The sequence below is a fragment of the Herpailurus yagouaroundi genome, unplaced genomic scaffold (genome assembly GCF_014898765.1).
Source record: "Herpailurus yagouaroundi ecotype Mexico unplaced genomic scaffold, PumYag 191, whole genome shotgun sequence".
Lineage (NCBI taxonomy): Eukaryota > Metazoa > Chordata > Mammalia > Carnivora > Felidae > Herpailurus > Herpailurus yagouaroundi.
Window position 1 is genome coordinate 3,827,550 of NW_024412422.1, and position 18,174 is coordinate 3,845,723.

At 48.6% G+C, this 18,174-nt stretch overlaps 1 protein-coding gene across 1 annotated transcript; it reads right to left on the reverse strand.

Annotated features, from left to right (window-relative positions):
- Nucleotides 1-1,313: 1,313 nt before the first annotated feature.
- UNC119B (unc-119 lipid binding chaperone B) lies at nucleotides 1,314-13,264 on the reverse strand. The gene is made up of 5 exons (XM_040443685.1): nucleotides 12,988-13,264; nucleotides 10,181-10,294; nucleotides 7,501-7,615; nucleotides 7,203-7,375; nucleotides 1,314-5,088 (listed from the first exon to the last, which is right to left on the reverse strand). Exons 1-5 carry the CDS (start codon nucleotides 13,229-13,231, stop codon nucleotides 4,976-4,978), a joined length of 759 nt encoding a protein of 252 aa, XP_040299619.1. The 5' UTR covers nucleotides 13,232-13,264; the 3' UTR covers nucleotides 1,314-4,975.
- Between the last annotated feature and the right edge of the window lie 4,910 nt (nucleotides 13,265-18,174).

Below are 18,174 nucleotides of genomic sequence, written 5' to 3' on the forward strand. Positions count from 1 at the left end.
GGAGTAGGGATGTTACCCCCTTGTTCTGCTGTAGTTCCCATCTCGCAGTTGTGGGGCACTGCTCCCGATGCCATGCATTTGGTCCTTAGCATCCGCCCCAGGACGCCTTCACCCTCCCCAGGAAACTGGCAATTCCAGTTGCTGACAACGGTCTTCCCTTAACACAAATGTGTCAGACCTCCACACCCTCCCAAGCACCTACACATCCCTCCATCCCGGTCTTTCTCCCGCTGTAACTCAGCCAGGCACCTGTCCACAGCACTGACCCGCAGGTCAAAATGTGCCTTCCACCAAGGCCTTGCCCTGCATCCCCGGAGATCAATGAAAAGATGTGGCAAAGTCCTTAATATGTTACCTTTCATTTAAAAGAAAACCTCTAAATCCACAATACTTTAAAGCCAGATGAGTGACTGTGGTTGGCAAATGCTCTGAGGCCTTCCTCACCTTTCTATTGGCCCACCTGAGCGCCAGCCCTGGGTGAAAGAAGACAGGAAAAAGCAGGAGAGGAGGAAATGAGTGAGTGAACAGAGGCCGGTAATTGCTTTGGGTGCCACAGACCATCTAAACCAGACATACTTTACAATTGTATTGTCACCTCAGGGTTCCTGGGTGGCTCAGCTGGTTGAGCATCTGACTTCAGCTCAGGTCATGATCTCACAGCTCCTGAGTTCGATCCCCATGTCAGGCTCTGTGCTGGCAGCTCAGAGTCTGGAGCCTGCTTCAGATTGTGTCTCCCTCTCTCTGCCCCTCCCCTGTTCGTGCTCTAAGAATAAGTAAACGTTGAAAAATTTTTTTAATTTAAAAAAAATAAATAAAATTGTATTTTCACCTTAAACAAGAATGTTGTTTTATATTAAAAGTAGGCAAATTTCCCAGTAGAGACAGAAACCAGACAATGGTTGCAGGAGGTTTGGGTGAAGGAAGGGAACTGGAACTGCCCTTTGCCAACACCAAGAACCTGAGGGAACTTTCTGGGGTGACGCAAAATCCCTGTATCAGATTGTGATGGGGTAATAAGATTGCGTACTCATCCAACTGTACCCTTAAACCAGGTCAATTTTACTGCAGTTAAAGTATACCTTAATAAGCCTAACTTTAAAATACACAAATGTTTAATTCCCAAAGTTCCCCAGTGAAACAAAGCAAAAATATAAAATCTAAAGCCAAACACTGTTCCCTGTTCACCCTAGAAGCCACCTCTACTCATTATTTACAGAAAGGTCACATAAAGAAACTCAGAGCCCATTCCCACCCCACACCTGCTCCCCCCAGCAATGCAAAGGGCCCACTCAGGACACAAGAGAGGATGCGTGTACTGTGAAAATCTTTTATTACTGTCTCTTGTGACAAAATAACATTTTATACAAATAAGTCACCTAGTTTAATTTGGACACAAAGACAATACAAACTGGAATGAGGATCTTGGGTGAAGGGGAAAGAGGAGAAAGGACAGATCAGGTCATTGATGTTTCTTATATTCTGTGAAAAATAGATTTACAGGGGGAAAAAAATAGACTTTCACAACTTCAATGACTTTACATGATCCTTTGTAAAACAAGGGTAAATCCGCCTCCACCAGACCCCTCTTGTGGCGAAGATGTTCTGTAACATGGAATGTAAGTGATGATTTGACGACCAGGCTCTCACACTGGGGACGGCAGCACCTCTGCACAGGAACCCCTTGCCCCATGCCCTGGCAAGGAAATCTATGCTGGGATTCTGGGGGCAGGCTGTCTCCAGTCCCCAAACCTCACTGACATCGTGGTGACAATAGCCACCAAAAGAAAGTGACTTGACAGAGAAAAAAGAGTGCCCTGGGAGTCTACAGGGGTGGCAGGACACTAAGGCAAGACTCACCTAATTCATCCAGTCCACATAGCCTATGAAATCCATTCCAGAAATGAATGTCCCTTGAAGGCATTCCCCTTGAAGATTCCCCGTCACTGCCATTTCAAGAATCGCTGGTCTACAGTTAGCCCCAGCTTCCCTGAATCACTGGCCCTCTCTGAGAATCAGATGGCCCAAAGGCCATAGGTGTCTTCAGGGAGTCTGCATGCCCCTGAAAACTGCTTTCTCTGCAAGAGATCTCCGAGCCAACATACCAGGACAGGGAAGCTACTTTAAGTTGTTATTTCTTCCGCGTACTCTTTAGGACAGAATGAAATCAACAGGGATCTTCTTTGGAGAAGCAAGAAGGGCATCTTAGCCCAAAGGCTCCACAGGAAAAGAGAGATACTCTTCCTGGAGATTCCAAGGCAGAGGAACAGGAGCAAGACAGGAGAGGAAGAGGTACAGGCGTCAGGCCCCGTGGCAACAGATGGGCCCGGCGGTCTGCTGGAATGTATTCCTCCGGGAGCTGCCGCTCAGATACCAGCTCTGAACAGAAGGCAGGGTCTCCCCGTGCAGGTCGTTTTCCCCCTCCAATGGTTTGATTACCCCCAAGACAAGTGCTATCAACAGTCCAGATAACTTAATAACATGGCCTCCTGATTCAACTCCTGATTGCTTCAGCTACTTTCAGAGAAAATATGACTTCCAATTCTCTCCCCAGTTCAGGAAAAAAACTTGAATTTGAAACTCACCCTGGTTAACACCCCAGGGTGGTTAACTCTGATTTCCTGAGTAATGAGACATACGAATCCAGACTCCCAGGTACAGAATACCAGACAGACCTTCTGGAGCAGAAGATGGCACAGACTGAGCACATGGCCTCAAAACCGTCCCCAGTGAGACTAAGGCAAGCCAGTGGGGAGGAGAATACAGCACTGTTCAGGCCAGAATGCCTGCCTCCTCTGCCCTCCAGGCAAAGGCTAACACTGCATATAAGAGACAGCCCACGAGTCCACAAGACATGATCTATCCTGGGACACGTTTCCAAGACATACTCAACTGAGCAGAGCTCTGGAAGCTCCAAAAACCACATCCTAGATACTAAGTGAATATCAAATAGTAGAAAATCTCCTGATTAGGCCGCTGTCACATAGAGAAGGGGCAATTCTCAAGCTCAATATGCACACACAAATATGCTAGAGGAGAAACCGAAGGTAAGGAAGCAGTGCTGATGTCTGTCCACAGAGGAGGAGGGAAGGAGGCCAATGCAGCTATCCCCAGCAGCATGTGGGACAGAGCCACACATAAGGCACCTAGATTTGTAGTGGACTCCGGTTCTAAGATTCACCCGGCCTGGCGATGAGTAAGCCGTCTGCAGGGTGCCTGGTCTCTTCCCTCCTCAGCGGTTGGACCCGGTGCCAACACACACAAGTAAGGGTTTTCTCAGTGAGAAAGCTGCCAGCACCTGGCACAGCCCAGATTCTGGCCTGGCACAGAGCACTACTAGGCCAAGGTTCAAGGCCACTCACGCTCTAGAATCCAAACAGGGAGAGACACTGGTTAGTGAATGCACAGGGGCTTTCTGTGGCAAAGCGCTGGCCCTTCCATCCTGGGCCCCGCATGGCTTTTGTCCCAAGCATCTTGGGAGACTGCTCTCCGTCAGTTACTACGATGCTTCACAATGACTATCACCACATACTTGGGCCCTTCCTACTGCTACCTTTCTATCGATGCAAAATCCTGGCCACAGCAACAATCTTATCAGAGGGTCAGCTAAAGCCACCCACAGTCAGACAACCATACGGAGCTGAGGTGGCAAGAGTCTATCCAGTAAGGGCCTGAGGACAAACATAACCCACAAGGATGTGCAAGGAAGGTTTTTTGAGAGCACCCTTTGAGAGCCACCTCAGGCTAGTTCATCCTTTCCAAACAACCAAAAGAACTCCAACTAGCAGTATGAAGGATCAGAATATGCATTAGAGGTCTGACCTGCCAGGATGGTTCCAGAAACTACTTCAGTAGAAAGGCAGACAGGAAAATCCTCCTAAATAAGAAATCTACAGAGTTTCAGACGCAAATCCCCATCAAAGCCAATCCTGCAGGCTCTCCTGTGTTGAAAAATCAAATCCTTCCTTTAAGTAGCTGTTGGTCCGTAACTATATCCAGTGCCAACACGAGCCAGATTAGCCCCAGGAACCTGATTAATACTATCAGAAGTCTAACCACACATCACATATGCTGGGAACACCACTGACATCTCATAAAACCTCTCTGAAAGAAGCCTAAAAATAAAAAAAATGAAACAAAAAACACAAAATACGAGGCCTGATGTGGCCTCAAGAGATCCTACTGCTCCGAGGGCAAACACTGCCACATTCTATTTCAGGAGATACTCAAAAGTCAGGAGGCAGGACACGCAGAGCAAGCTCGTCTTTCCTCCAAAGCGGGAACAGAAGGCACTGCCAGGCTGAAACCTTGTCGTATCCCCGGGAGGGCTGGCGGAGGATCCTGGAAGTCAGAGAGAGAAGCAGGCCTCTCCACAACATGGACTTTTCAGTTTGGCAGCCCTGCCGGCCACTGGTGCCTCCACCCCTGGCACCCACACACACCCCCTTTTTTTCCAGTTGCTTTCGAACTACGCTCAAACTGAGGTCAGACCGTGCCACCGGCAATACTGCAAGTGAGAGGGCGAGCTGCCTGGAAGAGACCCACCGTTCAGCTTCTCACAGCACCCAGGAACCTATGGAAAAGCCGCTGACTGGCAAGCCGGCTGGCCAGAGCCTCCTTACCCTGACACAGCTGTGCCCGTAGCGGCCCGGGCTCATCAGCACAACCAGCAGGCAGCTATGACTACGTGAAAATAAATTTTCTTTTTTCTCTGGATTCCAGTAGCCTTACCCTAATCCTTCACATTACTATAATACGTCTGCAACCTAAGGGGTAGGGGAAAAGGGAAGAAAAAGTACTGGGGAAGAAAACACAGCACTGCTTGGCACCTCTCTTGGAGCACAGGAAACCACCACCCCAGCCTTGGCTTCCTGGGACCAGGTTCCAGATGTGTGTTGACGAACAGCAGGTTCAACCACCTCCATGTGCCAGGACCTCGGGCCACAGCAAAGCACCTCCCCGTCCACTCCCACGGCGGTCACTGGCCTCCATTATAGGCATAATCGGCCTTGTTGTGCATTATCAGCTTGTTGTCAACAAAGTAGAAGCTGTCAGAACGGGTCTCATAGGGATTTTCAATCATCAGACGAACTGCAGGTCAGAGAAAGGGAAAAAGCAAAGACTTACACGTGAGTCTGCCCCACAGAATTGGTGGGGGAAAACTTAGTATCCCCTCTAGGGGCACCTGGGTGGTTCAGCTGATAAGCATCAGACTTCAGCTCAGGTCATGATCTCACAGTTTGTGAGTTCGAGCCCTGTTCAAGCCCTGCATCAGGTTCTCTGCCGTCAGCACAAAGCCCATTTTGAATCCTCTGTTCCCCCCCATCTCTGCCCCTTCCCCACACTCTCCCCCTTTCCAAATTTATAATTAGTGCCCCCTCTAAAATTCATAGTCCAGCCCTCCAGAACATGTGCGTATACTGTTAGAGTAACGAGGTCAGAACAGAGGGGGCCAGGCTTAGACAGCTGGAGAGGACCAAAGAGGCCCCCAACTTAAACATGATACCACTTCAACACAAGGATGCAATCCTCTCTCTGACATGGCACTCCTTGAGCATCTCGAGCCTGGACTCGTACTCGGAACCCCAGGAAAACAGGATTACCCTTTGCCGAACATGGACTACTGCACATTGTTTATTCAGTACTTCTGGTCTGTTCCCCACCTCTAGACATTCTGGTCCAAATTCCAAAAGCTGTGCCTCACTGTGCCCACTTCCCATGGGCACTCCTGACAACCAAAGGAATCCTAGGTATACATGAGTGAGGGGTGACAAAGGGCAAGGAGCCTTTTCCGGGGATGGCTCAGGGTATTAACTCGCAAAAGATTCAGCAAAAGGTCTGCTTGTCTTGGGATCCAGATTTAAATCTCATTTGTCCAGGCAGCTGCCCAGGCCTCTTTAACCATTCTGGAAAGTCAAGATAATTAACAGTCACTACCTCTGATCAGTTCTGAGTTAACGATCACAAGCTATTTTGGTTCCTCTGGAGGAAACACTCTCGTTTACCACAGGTCTCAAAAGATGAAACTGACTATTGAAAGTCCTTTGGACCCACCTAGGCCAAAGTTACTTGGTTCATATCCAGAATATTGACCTCCACACTCTTTTAGCTTATGTGTTTTCAAGAAGAAAAGTTCTACCACCTTGGGTAAAAACTTGTACTACTATGCATAATCTTTCCTTGCAAGTATATCTACATATCCTGGCACAGCTTGGGGAGCGGGTTTAAAACCAGGACCAGATGCTGTCATAAACAGCCCACCCCAGGCAGCAATCCTCATTTTACCTAAAAGCAGCACTGCCATGTGAGTGAAGAACATTCTGGCTTTCAGAATACAACAATTTTAAGGACATGGGATTCTGAGAAAACCAGTCAGTATATGCAGATCCTTCCCTACAACTCAGCCAAACCCCCGCACTATTCACAGGCTCCCGCTCATATTCTCAATGTTCTGGAGCCATTTTCCCTGGTTACTAACAGATAATGCCAGCCTGAGAGAGCTCCACCAGAGTCATGGGAACTGATAAAGGCTGCTCTTCCCCTGTCCACCTCTTCCCCTGCCTCGGCTCCTCCCTCTGGTGCCTCCCCAGCTTTTCTTCCACAGGACTACAGGATTACTCTTCCTAAGACGTGACTTCCATCCGGCCATTCCTTCTGTTCCAAACCCTATAAGACCTCCCTATTTCCTGTGGCTCTATTCTGACAGTTTATCTACGCAACCTCTACTTGCAGGGAATGGGAAGGACGAGGCCCCCAGACCTCTGATTCTATTGAGTCCCCAGCTTAGCTTCTCCCTCTAAGGAGAAAGGGGAGGGCAAAGAAGGAGCGCCGAGCAGAAGCCAATGCCTAGCACACAGTGGAAAAGCAAGCCTAACGGAGGCTCGGAGAGGCGCTCCGGCTAACCCTAGTCCCAGAAATCATCACGGCCCTCTCTTCCTCTTCCTCAGTCACCCCCTTTCCCTGCAGCAGGCACCCAAAGCAGATGGCCTGCATTATTAAAACCTCTGATGCTCCCATACAGGCAGAATTTGAAACCCTAGACAGGAGCACTAGGAAATGAGAAGCCTGAGGTCAAATGCCCGGAGAGGCATCATGTCACTACCTCCCTCCTCTGCCAGATGAGGGTGTTGGACCAGATAGACTCCAAAGTTTGTTCCTTCTAGTCCTAAGAATTTAGGACGGGGAAGAAGTCAGGGGATACATACTGACATCCTCAGAAAGCTGGGGAAACTCATAGATATGTTCACAAGTGTTTCTACTGCTGGGGATGCAGAAGCCGAAATCAAAGTCAAAGTTTTTCAGCAAGCGTTCCCGGAAATAGTGCCGCTCGATCATCCGGAAGTTTGACACAGGTTTGTCTCCCACTGTGAACTCCACTCTGCAAAATAAATCTCTGTGAGCCCTACTTTGCCTCCTCCCTTCTTTAAAGCCAACCCATAACCCAACCAAGAACATTCTTTGTGGACAAACGAGTGTTCTCCCTCCAGAAATACTGGTACTCACGTAGCTCCGACTGTGCGGAGGCGGAGAAATGCCGGTGTGAACTGATAGCGGACAAAACGTCCCGCGCTGATATCCACATCTCCACCTTCCTCCTCCTCCTCCTCCTCCTCTTGGTCTGAAAGAGCACAAGGAATCCTGAGCGTACTGTCTCAGCGCCACCAAAAAACACAATCAATTAACAGCACTAACACCAACGGCAGGATGGCTGATATTTACTGGGCACTTGCTACATAGCAGGCCCTGCGCTGATCATTTCACAGAATCCTCCCAACCCTGTGGAGAGTCATCATTATCTCCATCTTATTGATAAGGATGCAGAAGCCCAGAGTGGTTAAGCAGCAAGTTCAAATTTCCCCAAACAGTACACGGAGGGAACAGGGATTTGAACCCAGGTCCATCTGACTTGAAGCTTGTTCTTAAAAACATTAAGCTATTTACCTTTTATGTAGTTGAGTGGCTTGGGACGTATCCTAAGAGTGAAGCTTGAAACACAGGCTGGGTACTAGGTCCCTGGCATGGTCTATATTATACATAGTTATCAGGTCGCAGTGCTAGCTGCTAACCAAAAGAACGTGCCTACGAAGGCTGAAAATAGGCAAAAGGCGAGTTCAGAGAACACAAAACTTTCTGACAGGCAGCAAAGACAAGCTCCAAGACATAATCTTGTCATTTAAATGGAAGACATGGGCCTACAGCCTTGTAACGCCTATCCCAGGCCATGCCAAATCAGACACTGACAACCTGGGAAACAGTGAGGTAGGTAAGCAATGAGCCAACAAGCTGGACCTGACTGAGGGTGAGTCTAGTCCATTCCTGAGCCCAGGAAATGGAAGTTTTGTAAAATGAATCAGAGAACCATTTTAATGTGAACAAGGAGATAGTTCCCACTAGTAGCCATCCAGTATCCCACAAAAAAATTTTCTCCAGGTATTGGCTGAATGTGGGTGCAACTTCTGTCTTTTTTAACCCCAAACATCCCCTCTGCCTATCACAACCCCAAGAGCAAATGGGGAACCAGACGGAGCAGGCGTTCAGAGCCAGAGACTCTAGAGCCCTCACTCCAACAATGTGATTCAGAGAGAATCAGACCAAATCTCAGGGATTCAAACTCATCAGAACAAGTGTAGTAGGAGGGTACTGATTCAGTGTGAGCATATTCTAAGTGAATCAAGATCCTTACAGGTAAAGACTGGAGAAGTTGAAAATCAAGGTGTCTTTTTTTTTTTATAAATTTTTTTTTTCTTAACATTTATTTATTTTTGAGACAGAGAGAGACAGAACATGAACAGGGGAGGATCAGAGAGAGAGGGAGACACAGAATGTGAAACAGGCTCCAGGCTCTGAGCTGTCAGCACAGAGCCCGACGCGGGGCTCGAACTCACGGACCGTGAGATCATGACCTGAGCCGAAGTTGGACGCTCAACCGACTGAGCCACCCAGGCGCCCCAAAAAATCAAGGTGTCTTTACAAGTTCTGTAGCCTCCCTGTTTGAGACAGTTCAGTTTTGTACTGAAATGACTACTCTGGGCCCAGCCTAGTCCAAGTCCACACATCTGAAATGGCCATGGGGTCCTCAAAACATCCAAAGTACTGGGACATTTCGCGTAGGGACGTGAGTACCACAGACCCAGGAGGCTGCCTGGCCCTGATCCTCCCAATACCAGCTAAGTATCCACAAGCTGGAGCCTTCAGGTGCCTTGGTCAGCACTAGATTATGAGAGCATGAAGGATACCAGGTGGGGTGAGAAGACCAGGGCTCTAGCCTTGCCTGTGCAATGAACCTGAGCCGAGACCTTCTCAGGAAAGCCCTTTGACCTGTCTGGGCTACTAACACCTGCCTTACCAAATTTACAGGCTCTTTCTGAGTAGCAAATCATATGAGAAGAGTTTTGCAAAAAGAATTCTTGATTCAGACCTCAGTGGATACTGCAGTCATCTGTGCTGGTGTTCCAGTAACTAACTCCAGGAGGTGCTCCGTCTCCAGTGATGAGCTCCAAAGACTTTGATGTGGCCTGGCTAGCCAGAGAGGAACCACCCTGGAGCTGCGTGCACTACAACACAGGAAGCATCTATTCAAGGCTAATTTAAGGAATCCCAAGTAGGTGAGTTCATAGGTCTGGGCTTTCTGTTCCTCCAGAAAATGGTGGAGATTAACATCCAAACTAGGCCTTACAAGAAAATAGAAGGCACTGTTGAAAGGAAAGTGAGCGAGAAGACAGGTGAGCCTGGAATGGGACCCCCAGCATGACCCTTCCAGTGTCCCCAGGACACACGGCTCAGGTGAGCTTTCTTCATTGTACTTTTAATTCCAAGGCTTCCTTTCCTAAACAGAGGCAACATGGTAAGAGGAATGAGCACAGGACCGTGGGAAAGTCACTTGGAAATTCTGAGACTCAGTTTCCTTATCTGGAAAATGGGAGTAATAGCTCCTCACAGAGACGTGAGGATCACATGACCTGATGTAAACAGAAACATGTGGGACACAGCGCCCAGCACAGAGCAGATACTCGGCAAACATCAGTCTCTTAGCGCAGCTGCAAACCAGGGCACCTGGCAGCCCAAGCTTCAGGAGGAGGCAAGGAAGTGGACACGCTGGAGTCCATGCCACAGGATGCAATGGTACACACAAATTCGAGCCTCAAGGACCTTTTGAAGTGACTGCTACAGTACTGAGGCCTACCTGAAACACAAGGTTTGGCAATCTCAAAAAGCACCGTCCCTGTCTCCAAATCTCGAATTTTGAAGCGGGTGAAATCAATACTGTAGATGTTATCTTCAGGTTTACATAAATAATCTGAAATGAGAGACAGAGAGAGAGAGACACCAATGCTGTTAAATAATCATCCAAAACTACCATTCATTTCTTCCTCAAGTTTTGAAGCAAACTCAGGTTTTTTTCTTACACAACTCACTTAAAATACACTCAAAAACTCCCCCTTACGTTAAAAGCAAATGTTGCAGGAAGAGAATAAGGGGATCAAAGAAAGAAAAAAAGAGCATGGATTTGGTTTGCATGAAAGATTATCGTAACACTTTAAGAAACAGGGATAGTATAAGGGGATTCCTTTGGAAACCCCTTGAATATCACAACAGGACAGAATTTTTTTTAGAAATCCATTTAAAAACATTCATGCTGGGGCGCCTGGGTGGCGCAGTCGGTTAAGCGTCCGACTTCAGCCAGGTCACGATCTCACGGTCCGTGAGTTCGAGCCCCGCGTCAGGCTCTGGGCTGATGGCTCAGAGCCTGGAGCCTGTTTCCAATTCTGTGTCTCCCTCTCTCTCTCTGCCCCTCCCCCGTTCATGCTCTGTCTCTCTCTGTCCCAAAAATAAATAAAAAACGTTGAAAAAAAAATTTAAAAAAAAAAAAAACAAAACATTCATGCTAATCTAATGGCTAATATAGCACTTGTTTGCCAGCCGTTAGTATCACAAAGCAGAGAGCAGCAAACTTTTTCTGCAAAGGGCCAGATCATAAATAATTTAGACTCTGGAGCCACACTGTCTCTATCACAACCACTCAACTCTTGTCACTGTAGCGCAAAAGCAGCCACAGACAACACACAAATGAATGAGCATAGCTGTAGTCCAATAAAAGTATTTACAGATACTGAAATACGAATTGCATGGAACCATGTGGGGCAAGACTTCTCCCCCTCCCCCGCTGAACTATTTAAAACTGTAAAAACCATTCTCAGCTTGTGGGCTGTACCAAATCAGGCAGTGGGCCACATCTACACAGGTGACAGGACAGACTGGCTGGTGAGGGTACTGGGCCAAAGTAACGTGGAACCTCTGACAACCTGAGCAGCTGGTCAATACAGTACTGATCAGAGAAAACTTTGCTGATTTCTTTCTACGATGACTCCTGACCGCATGATGGCAAACTGAAGAGCTCCTGATTACTTCCTAAATCTGAAAAAGACTGAGGAAGGTTCTGCACCTTTAGAGGGTACTCCATACACAACTGAACAGGACAGGCTAACAAAATCCAGAGGTCACCAAGCTCTGACCTGTGGCTTTCTCCAGTAGGCTGCTGACATGAATTTGAGCCACAGCACCAATCCCAAGCCCCTACACAGGACCTCTGCCCACCAAGAACACTGCTTAGGGCCAGGCATTACAACGGCCTGATTCCCCCTTGGTATGAGGAGAAAGTAGGAGGTTAGAAGGCTCAGGTGATGAGCACTTCTATACATTCAGGGCCCCGAATGAAAACTGGGTCAGAACTGAAGAGCAAGACCTACTAAAGATATACTCAGGCATGCAACGGACAGGCCCGACCCAAACAGTGATGGCAAATGGGGACATGGAAATATCCAGAATCAGGTTAAACCTCTTAAGAGATGGGAATTCCTTTTCATACTGGCTGGACCAAGGCCCACCGCCTGAACTCCCATCCCCACATCACTGGAGCTGCCACCAGCTCCCTGAGTACACCCGAGCGGCCCCAGGCTGACAGCTAAAGCCGTTCAGCAGAGGACACTGTGGCAGCCTTAGGTCCGCGGCGGGAGTGCGGGTGCTGCAGGGTTAGAAGTGTGGAGGGCAGCAGGGTCTAACAAGGTGACTGCAAACTCTGGGGAAGAAATAGCAAGACAAAGGGCATCAGGTCAGGGCTCGGCTTAGAAGAGAACAGAGAAAGGAAGGAGAACCAGGAGAGAAAGGAAGGAGAACCAGGACAGGGGGGTGGGCAATATGTTTCTTCCCACCCGTACCTACATCCATGAAAAGGTGTAGTAGAATGGTTGCAGGACACATTCCCAATTCACTAGAACACGTGTCAAGAGCAGGAGTCACATTTTGGATCGTGTACATAAAACTGAAACTTTATCAACATACTTTTTAATGTGGCTGTTTAAAATCTGCATGAAATGCCACTGTTTGAGGAAGGAAGAACGCCCCTGCACACAAAGGGACAAGGCTTGGGACCAAAAGAGGTAGGGCGGTCAAGCCAGGCTGGAGAGGGGGGCTGTCAAGGGCCGGGGTACAGAAAGGCGGAGGAAGAAGGTAGGGGTCTGGGCAGGCAGACGATGCAGAAGCTGGAAGTGGGCAGGATGAGGGAGCCTGGCTCGGCAGGAACTTCACTGATACCTGTGGGTCTTCCAGGATGAGGGGGGCAGCAGTCCCACTTACCAGGGTCAAGAGGATCCAGTTAAGCTTAAGGGGGGCTCCCTACCCACACAGATCCAGCTGAGGAGGAGAACGGCCGGCCTGGAGGCCCAGCTGCGGCCGGCCCAGGAGAAGCCTGGCGTGGCTGGACGCAGGGGAACGCAGTCAAGCTCAAAGAGAACCCCTTCCCAACCTAGGCTAGTTGAGGGAGGGAGGCGCAGAGCTCGCCCGGCGGAGTGGCCGGCGGCGCGGCCTGGCCGACCGAGGGAGCCACAGGGTGGACCCCCGGGCCGGTCAGGCGGCGAGCGGCCGGCTCCGCTGAAGGCGACAAGGGGCCCGGGGCCCAGCGCGAGGGCAGGGCGCGGCCGAGCGGGCACTCACTCTCGGTGACCCGGCTGAGGCGCAGGACGTGTTCGGGCCGGATGGTGTCCAGAGCCAGCAGCTCCTGCTCCGTGACCGCCGCCCCGATGCCGTCCTCTGTCGCGTGGGGGGGCGCCTGCCGCCGCGCCTTGAGTCGGTTCAGGACACCGCCGCCTGCCTTCTTCTTCTCCTCTTTGCCGGCCACCAGCGCCCCCGGCCCAGCCGCTGACCCCGCGGCCGCAGCCTTCGGGTTCGACCCGCTCATCGCTCCGCCGCCAAGATGGCCGCCGCCTCCGCAGCGCCGTAACTATGGAGAGCGGGGGCGGGGCCCGGGGTGGCACCTGGGGAGGGGTGGGGCGGGGGCGGGGGCGGGGGCGGGGGCGGGGCCTGCGGGTCAGCGGCCGGCTGCCGTCTCGCCTGCTGGGGCCCAGCCAGGTGGTAAGCCACGAGGGTGGCTGGGGTGCCAACCCCCCAGACTCTCCATCAGGTCCCCAAAGTCACCTCACCTCAAATGTCTTTAAAATATTTCATACAGTCAAATGACTTTCTGTCATATAAACTGTAGACAAGGCATCTTGAGAGAGTTTTTTAATCTGTAGCACAGAAGTTAAAAGTGCTTGCCTTGCAAAAGCACCTTTCCAGATTACAGTTTCTAAATCCTACTGTGCCAGGCTTTGGGCTCGACCTTGTGCTAGACTACAGGGAATGTAAGAATATGAATGAGGACTGGGATTGGGTCCACCTTACTCACTATTGTATTCTGGCAGTCCAGCTAATGCCTGACACAGTAGGTGCTCAATAATAAGTGAGTGAGTGAAGGAATGCTCCACTATGAAGGAGCTTCCCCTTTGCTGGGACAGACTGTGAAATACATAATTCATTATGTGGCCCTTCCTCTTGACCAACCCAGTAAGTATGAATGAACTCAAAGAGGAGCCAGATGGCCAACTGCTCTAAAAAGAGGTAGAGCAAAGATGTTACCAGAACACACAAGAGTGGTCTGGCCAATCGGGAAGAGGCTTCACAGAGGCAACATCTGCACTGAGCCCTGGAAGTTAACCATGACTTCACCAATTGGAAGAGGTGGGTCAGGGGGTTGAGTGGGTGAAGGGTGGATTGAGGCCATCCTCTCACACCCCAGGTTGGCTCCTTCTCTAGGGATTCTGGATCAACAGGCTTCTGTGTCGGAGGCCTGGGCCTACAACTGATGTAGTGTGTCTGCTAAGTGTGGTATCACATCTTACCCAGACTTAGGCCAGAGTGAAACTCCACCTTTCCCCCCATGGTCAGCCTCAACACTTGATTTATGCCAGGCTTTGCTGTGTCCTTCTCACCTTATGTAAGGGGCTTGGGAGGGGCTGACAGACCTAGCCTCGTTCCTGGACAAAATTCAAACCTTACTACACCCCAGCTGCCCAGCCTGGTGAAACAGTATGTGGCCAAGTTCCTATCTAAAAACTGTCCTGTCTTTGAGAGATTACCACGGTGGCATTTACCAAACCGTTCAGGAAAATTTTAATAGATGTGTACAAAGAATTAAAGTCCTTCCCTTTGCAAACAACTCTTTTAAATTAAAACCACTCAGCAGTGAGTGGTTACTGAAGAATTTCCAGAACTTTTAATATGCTACTTAATTGTAAATCACCAGGAGGGAGGCTCAGAATGCAGCCATTTCCCACTCACTTGCTCACTGAACCTTTGTTCTCAGAGTTCTCAAGAATAGTTACCTGGATCCCCCACTTTTCTCTTTCTAGGGATGGTAACAAATGTATTACCCCTTTTATGCACATAGTTGTTTAGTGCAAAGATGTTTACCACAGGACCATTTGCAACATTGAAAAATTACAATAAATTACAGTTGCATCCATTCAAGTTATGCAGCTGTTAAAAAGAATGAGATCCCAGGCCCCTGGGTGGCTGGTCTGTTAAGCATCTGACTCTTGATTTCAGCTCAGGTCATGATCTCACGGTTTGTGAGTTCCAGCCCCCCCATCAGGCTCTCTGTTGTCCGCACATAGACTTGCTCAAGTGTGCTCGCGCATGTGTGCTCTCTCTCAAAAATAAACGTTAAAAAAAAAAAAAAAAAAAAAAAAATCCTAAAAAAAAAAAAAAAAAGAATGAGATCCATCTATATGTACCAGTATAGAGAGAGCTTAAAGACATATTGGGGGTAGGAGGAGACAGGGGGGACAAGGCACAGAATCCCATTTGTTTAAAATAAAAAGGACATGAAAAACAAAAGGGGGGGGGCACACCTGGCTGGCTCAATTGGTTAAGCATGGACTCTTGATTTTGGCTCAGGTCATGATCTCACAGTTCATGGGTTCCAGCCCCTTCACAGGCTCTGTGCTGATATCACAGAGCCTGCTTGGGCTTCTCTGTCCTTCACCCCCTGGCGCTTGCATGCTCATGCTCTCTCTCCCAAAATAATAAACTTAAAAAAAAGAAAGTAAAAATAAATAAAATAAAAAGGACATGAATATATGGATCTGCATTTGTAACTGCAAAGGAAGAGATCTTGAGATACACTAAAGTGTTAAGCGTAGTTCCCTCGGGGGAGGAGACAGTATTAGGAGGAACGAACTAAAAAGAGAATATAGTCACTTTTGACATGAGAGCTACTTATGCACTATTTTGTCAGCAGCATACGATCATGGGTTGCTTATATATTTAAAAAATATACATCTTAGGATCTTTGTCCGGAAGGAAAACGTTAAACCAAAGTAGCCTTATCTTCTCTTAAAATTTAAAAGCAACTTCACATGTGATCACTTTTTCCTGTTCAAAAGAAAATTAAATAAAAACTCCTACATAGGGAGCTGGAGCTGGGGCCTATACTCTCTCAGGTCACTACCTATGAACCTTTGTTCATACACACACACACACGGAAGGAGTAGGAAGAATAAGGGCTATAAACTCCAATCTGTCGCTACTTCTCTTCACCAATCTTTCTAAGGCATATCAAAAGGCTTTTTTAAAAAGTGTTTTTTGAAAAGTACATAAACTAACACCATGTTTGGAGAAAAGAGGACAACACAGAGCTACCGGATTAGCAAGTTTTAACCCAAGGTTTCCCTGGGCTAGATGCGGGAAGGCCAGCATGGACAGGCCAGACTCTTTCACCCCAGCTCTGAGCTCTGCAAGTCCCTCTCCTGGTTGTTTTCCTTACTGTAAGAGGTGTGACAGTGGCTATTTTCCAGGGCAGTCCCAGGGTAGCCAGGCAGTCTGACTCAAACCAGGCCAGGCAGGTGGGGCCTGGTGCTGGTGCAACCAAGGTAAGCAAGACATCAGAGGGCTTTTTCTGCAAAGACTGGGAACTTCAGTCCTCCTTCCTACTCCCTCCTAAAGGTGGCATGCATCGAACTGGCAGGTCAAAGCTGGGACTGCAGGCATGCCTTGTGGTCTGGGGCTGAGAACTGGTAACTTCCCTAGTAGCCAAGTCACCATCTCCCTGGCTGAGGGCTGTTTTTACAAAGCAAGAATTTATATTTATATCCCACCTGTTTCCAAAAGGGATTTCTCGCATATTCCCAAGTCATACAGCACAAGCTTGGTGAGTGAAAACTCATGGAGCCTTGTGGAGGGCAGTACTTCCAAATTTTTAAATGCATATAATGTTTGACCCAATAATTCCCTAATGGATTCTGAAGAAACATGTGCACATGTGCAGAATAAATCTGTGTAGGGGCACCTGGGTGGCTCAATCAGTTAACCGTCTGACTTCCACTCAAGTCAGAATCTCACCGCTTGTGAGTTCGAGCCCCACATCGGGCTCTGTGCACAGACGGTTTGAGCCTGGAGCCTGCTTCCGATTCTGTGTCTCCCTCTCTCTCTGTCTCAAAAATAAACATTAAAAAAAATTCTGTATCAATATGTGTATATGTATATATGCATATATGCATATACATATAAATATATGTACATATAAAATACATATAAAAGGAAAGATATCCACCAGACCATCACCTATATTCTCCTCTAGGGATTAGATGAGTAGGTATGAGAATGAGAAGTTTTCAGATTTTGCATCCATATAACTTTAAATTAAAAAAATGCTCATGTATTTCCTGTATCACTACATCTTAAAGAGTTAACTTTCTTTTTCAGAAAAGGAATGATATAATAAACCTCCATTTAACCATCACCCAGCATCATCAGTTACCTTCATTTAATTGTTTTTTGTTTTGTTTTGTTTTTTAAAGAACAGCACATCATGGCATTAAGAGCATGAGTGTGTGGTTAGTCCCACTCCTCACTCTGTCACTTACCAGCTATGTGACTTCGGGCAGGTCATCTATCCCCTCTGAGCCTTTGTTTGCTCCTTTATAAGTCAAGCTAGTCACACATCTTCCCTGGATGTAGTGAAGAGATCAAAACCAGCAACGAAAGCACGATGCTGGTACCAGGGGGCGTGAATTGTGAGTGGTCACGATGCCAATATATTTCAGCGGCCTTTCTCCAGGACCCCTCAGCAGAGGGCAGGCACACCAGATGGGGAGAAGAGGTGGAGCTGGATGGGAGAGCATGGTGACTGAAGAGAGCTGAGGGGAAATGAGCTGGGGACCAGGCTTGATTGAGGAAGCCACACATGGATTCCAGTGGCAGCGGCAAGGAGACCCAGGACAGCAAGTCTTAGCACAAGGCCAAGCCAAAAGAGCAAGTGGGGTTATTTTTTACTAACATATAAGTGGGTGGCAACAAACAAAACTAAGACTCTAGGGCCAGAGTCCTGCAGCGAGGTGCCTACCACCTCAGGCTGTCAGAGAACAGAGGCAATCCCACTGCAGAACCTCCCTGCTCCACGTCCTCTCTGCCTTGACCCCTCACCACTGCTAATAGCAACGAGCTTTCCAGTAAATGTGGAGAAAACTCCTCTCTCTTCCTCTATACGGGATGGAGGGGGGGTGGGGTACTAAGTATGGAGAAAGGTCCGACACACCGGCTCCAGCCAACCGGGAGCCTGATTTCCTTCGCGAGATTAAGATCTGGACCCAAGGAGCGGTTTCACCCAACCCCCAGCACTTGGCCCAAGATCTTCTGTCAGTTTTCCTCCCTGCAACTCCCTAGAGCAAGGCTTCTTCAGGTCTCTTCCCCCATTTGGCAGCTCGCGGAAAGCTACTTGAAATAGTAACAGCTAGGTCTGAATTAGTAAAGAACTCCAGTTATGGGTGGGCTCGAGCTAAGAAAGAGGCTCTGTGGGCCTCCTGG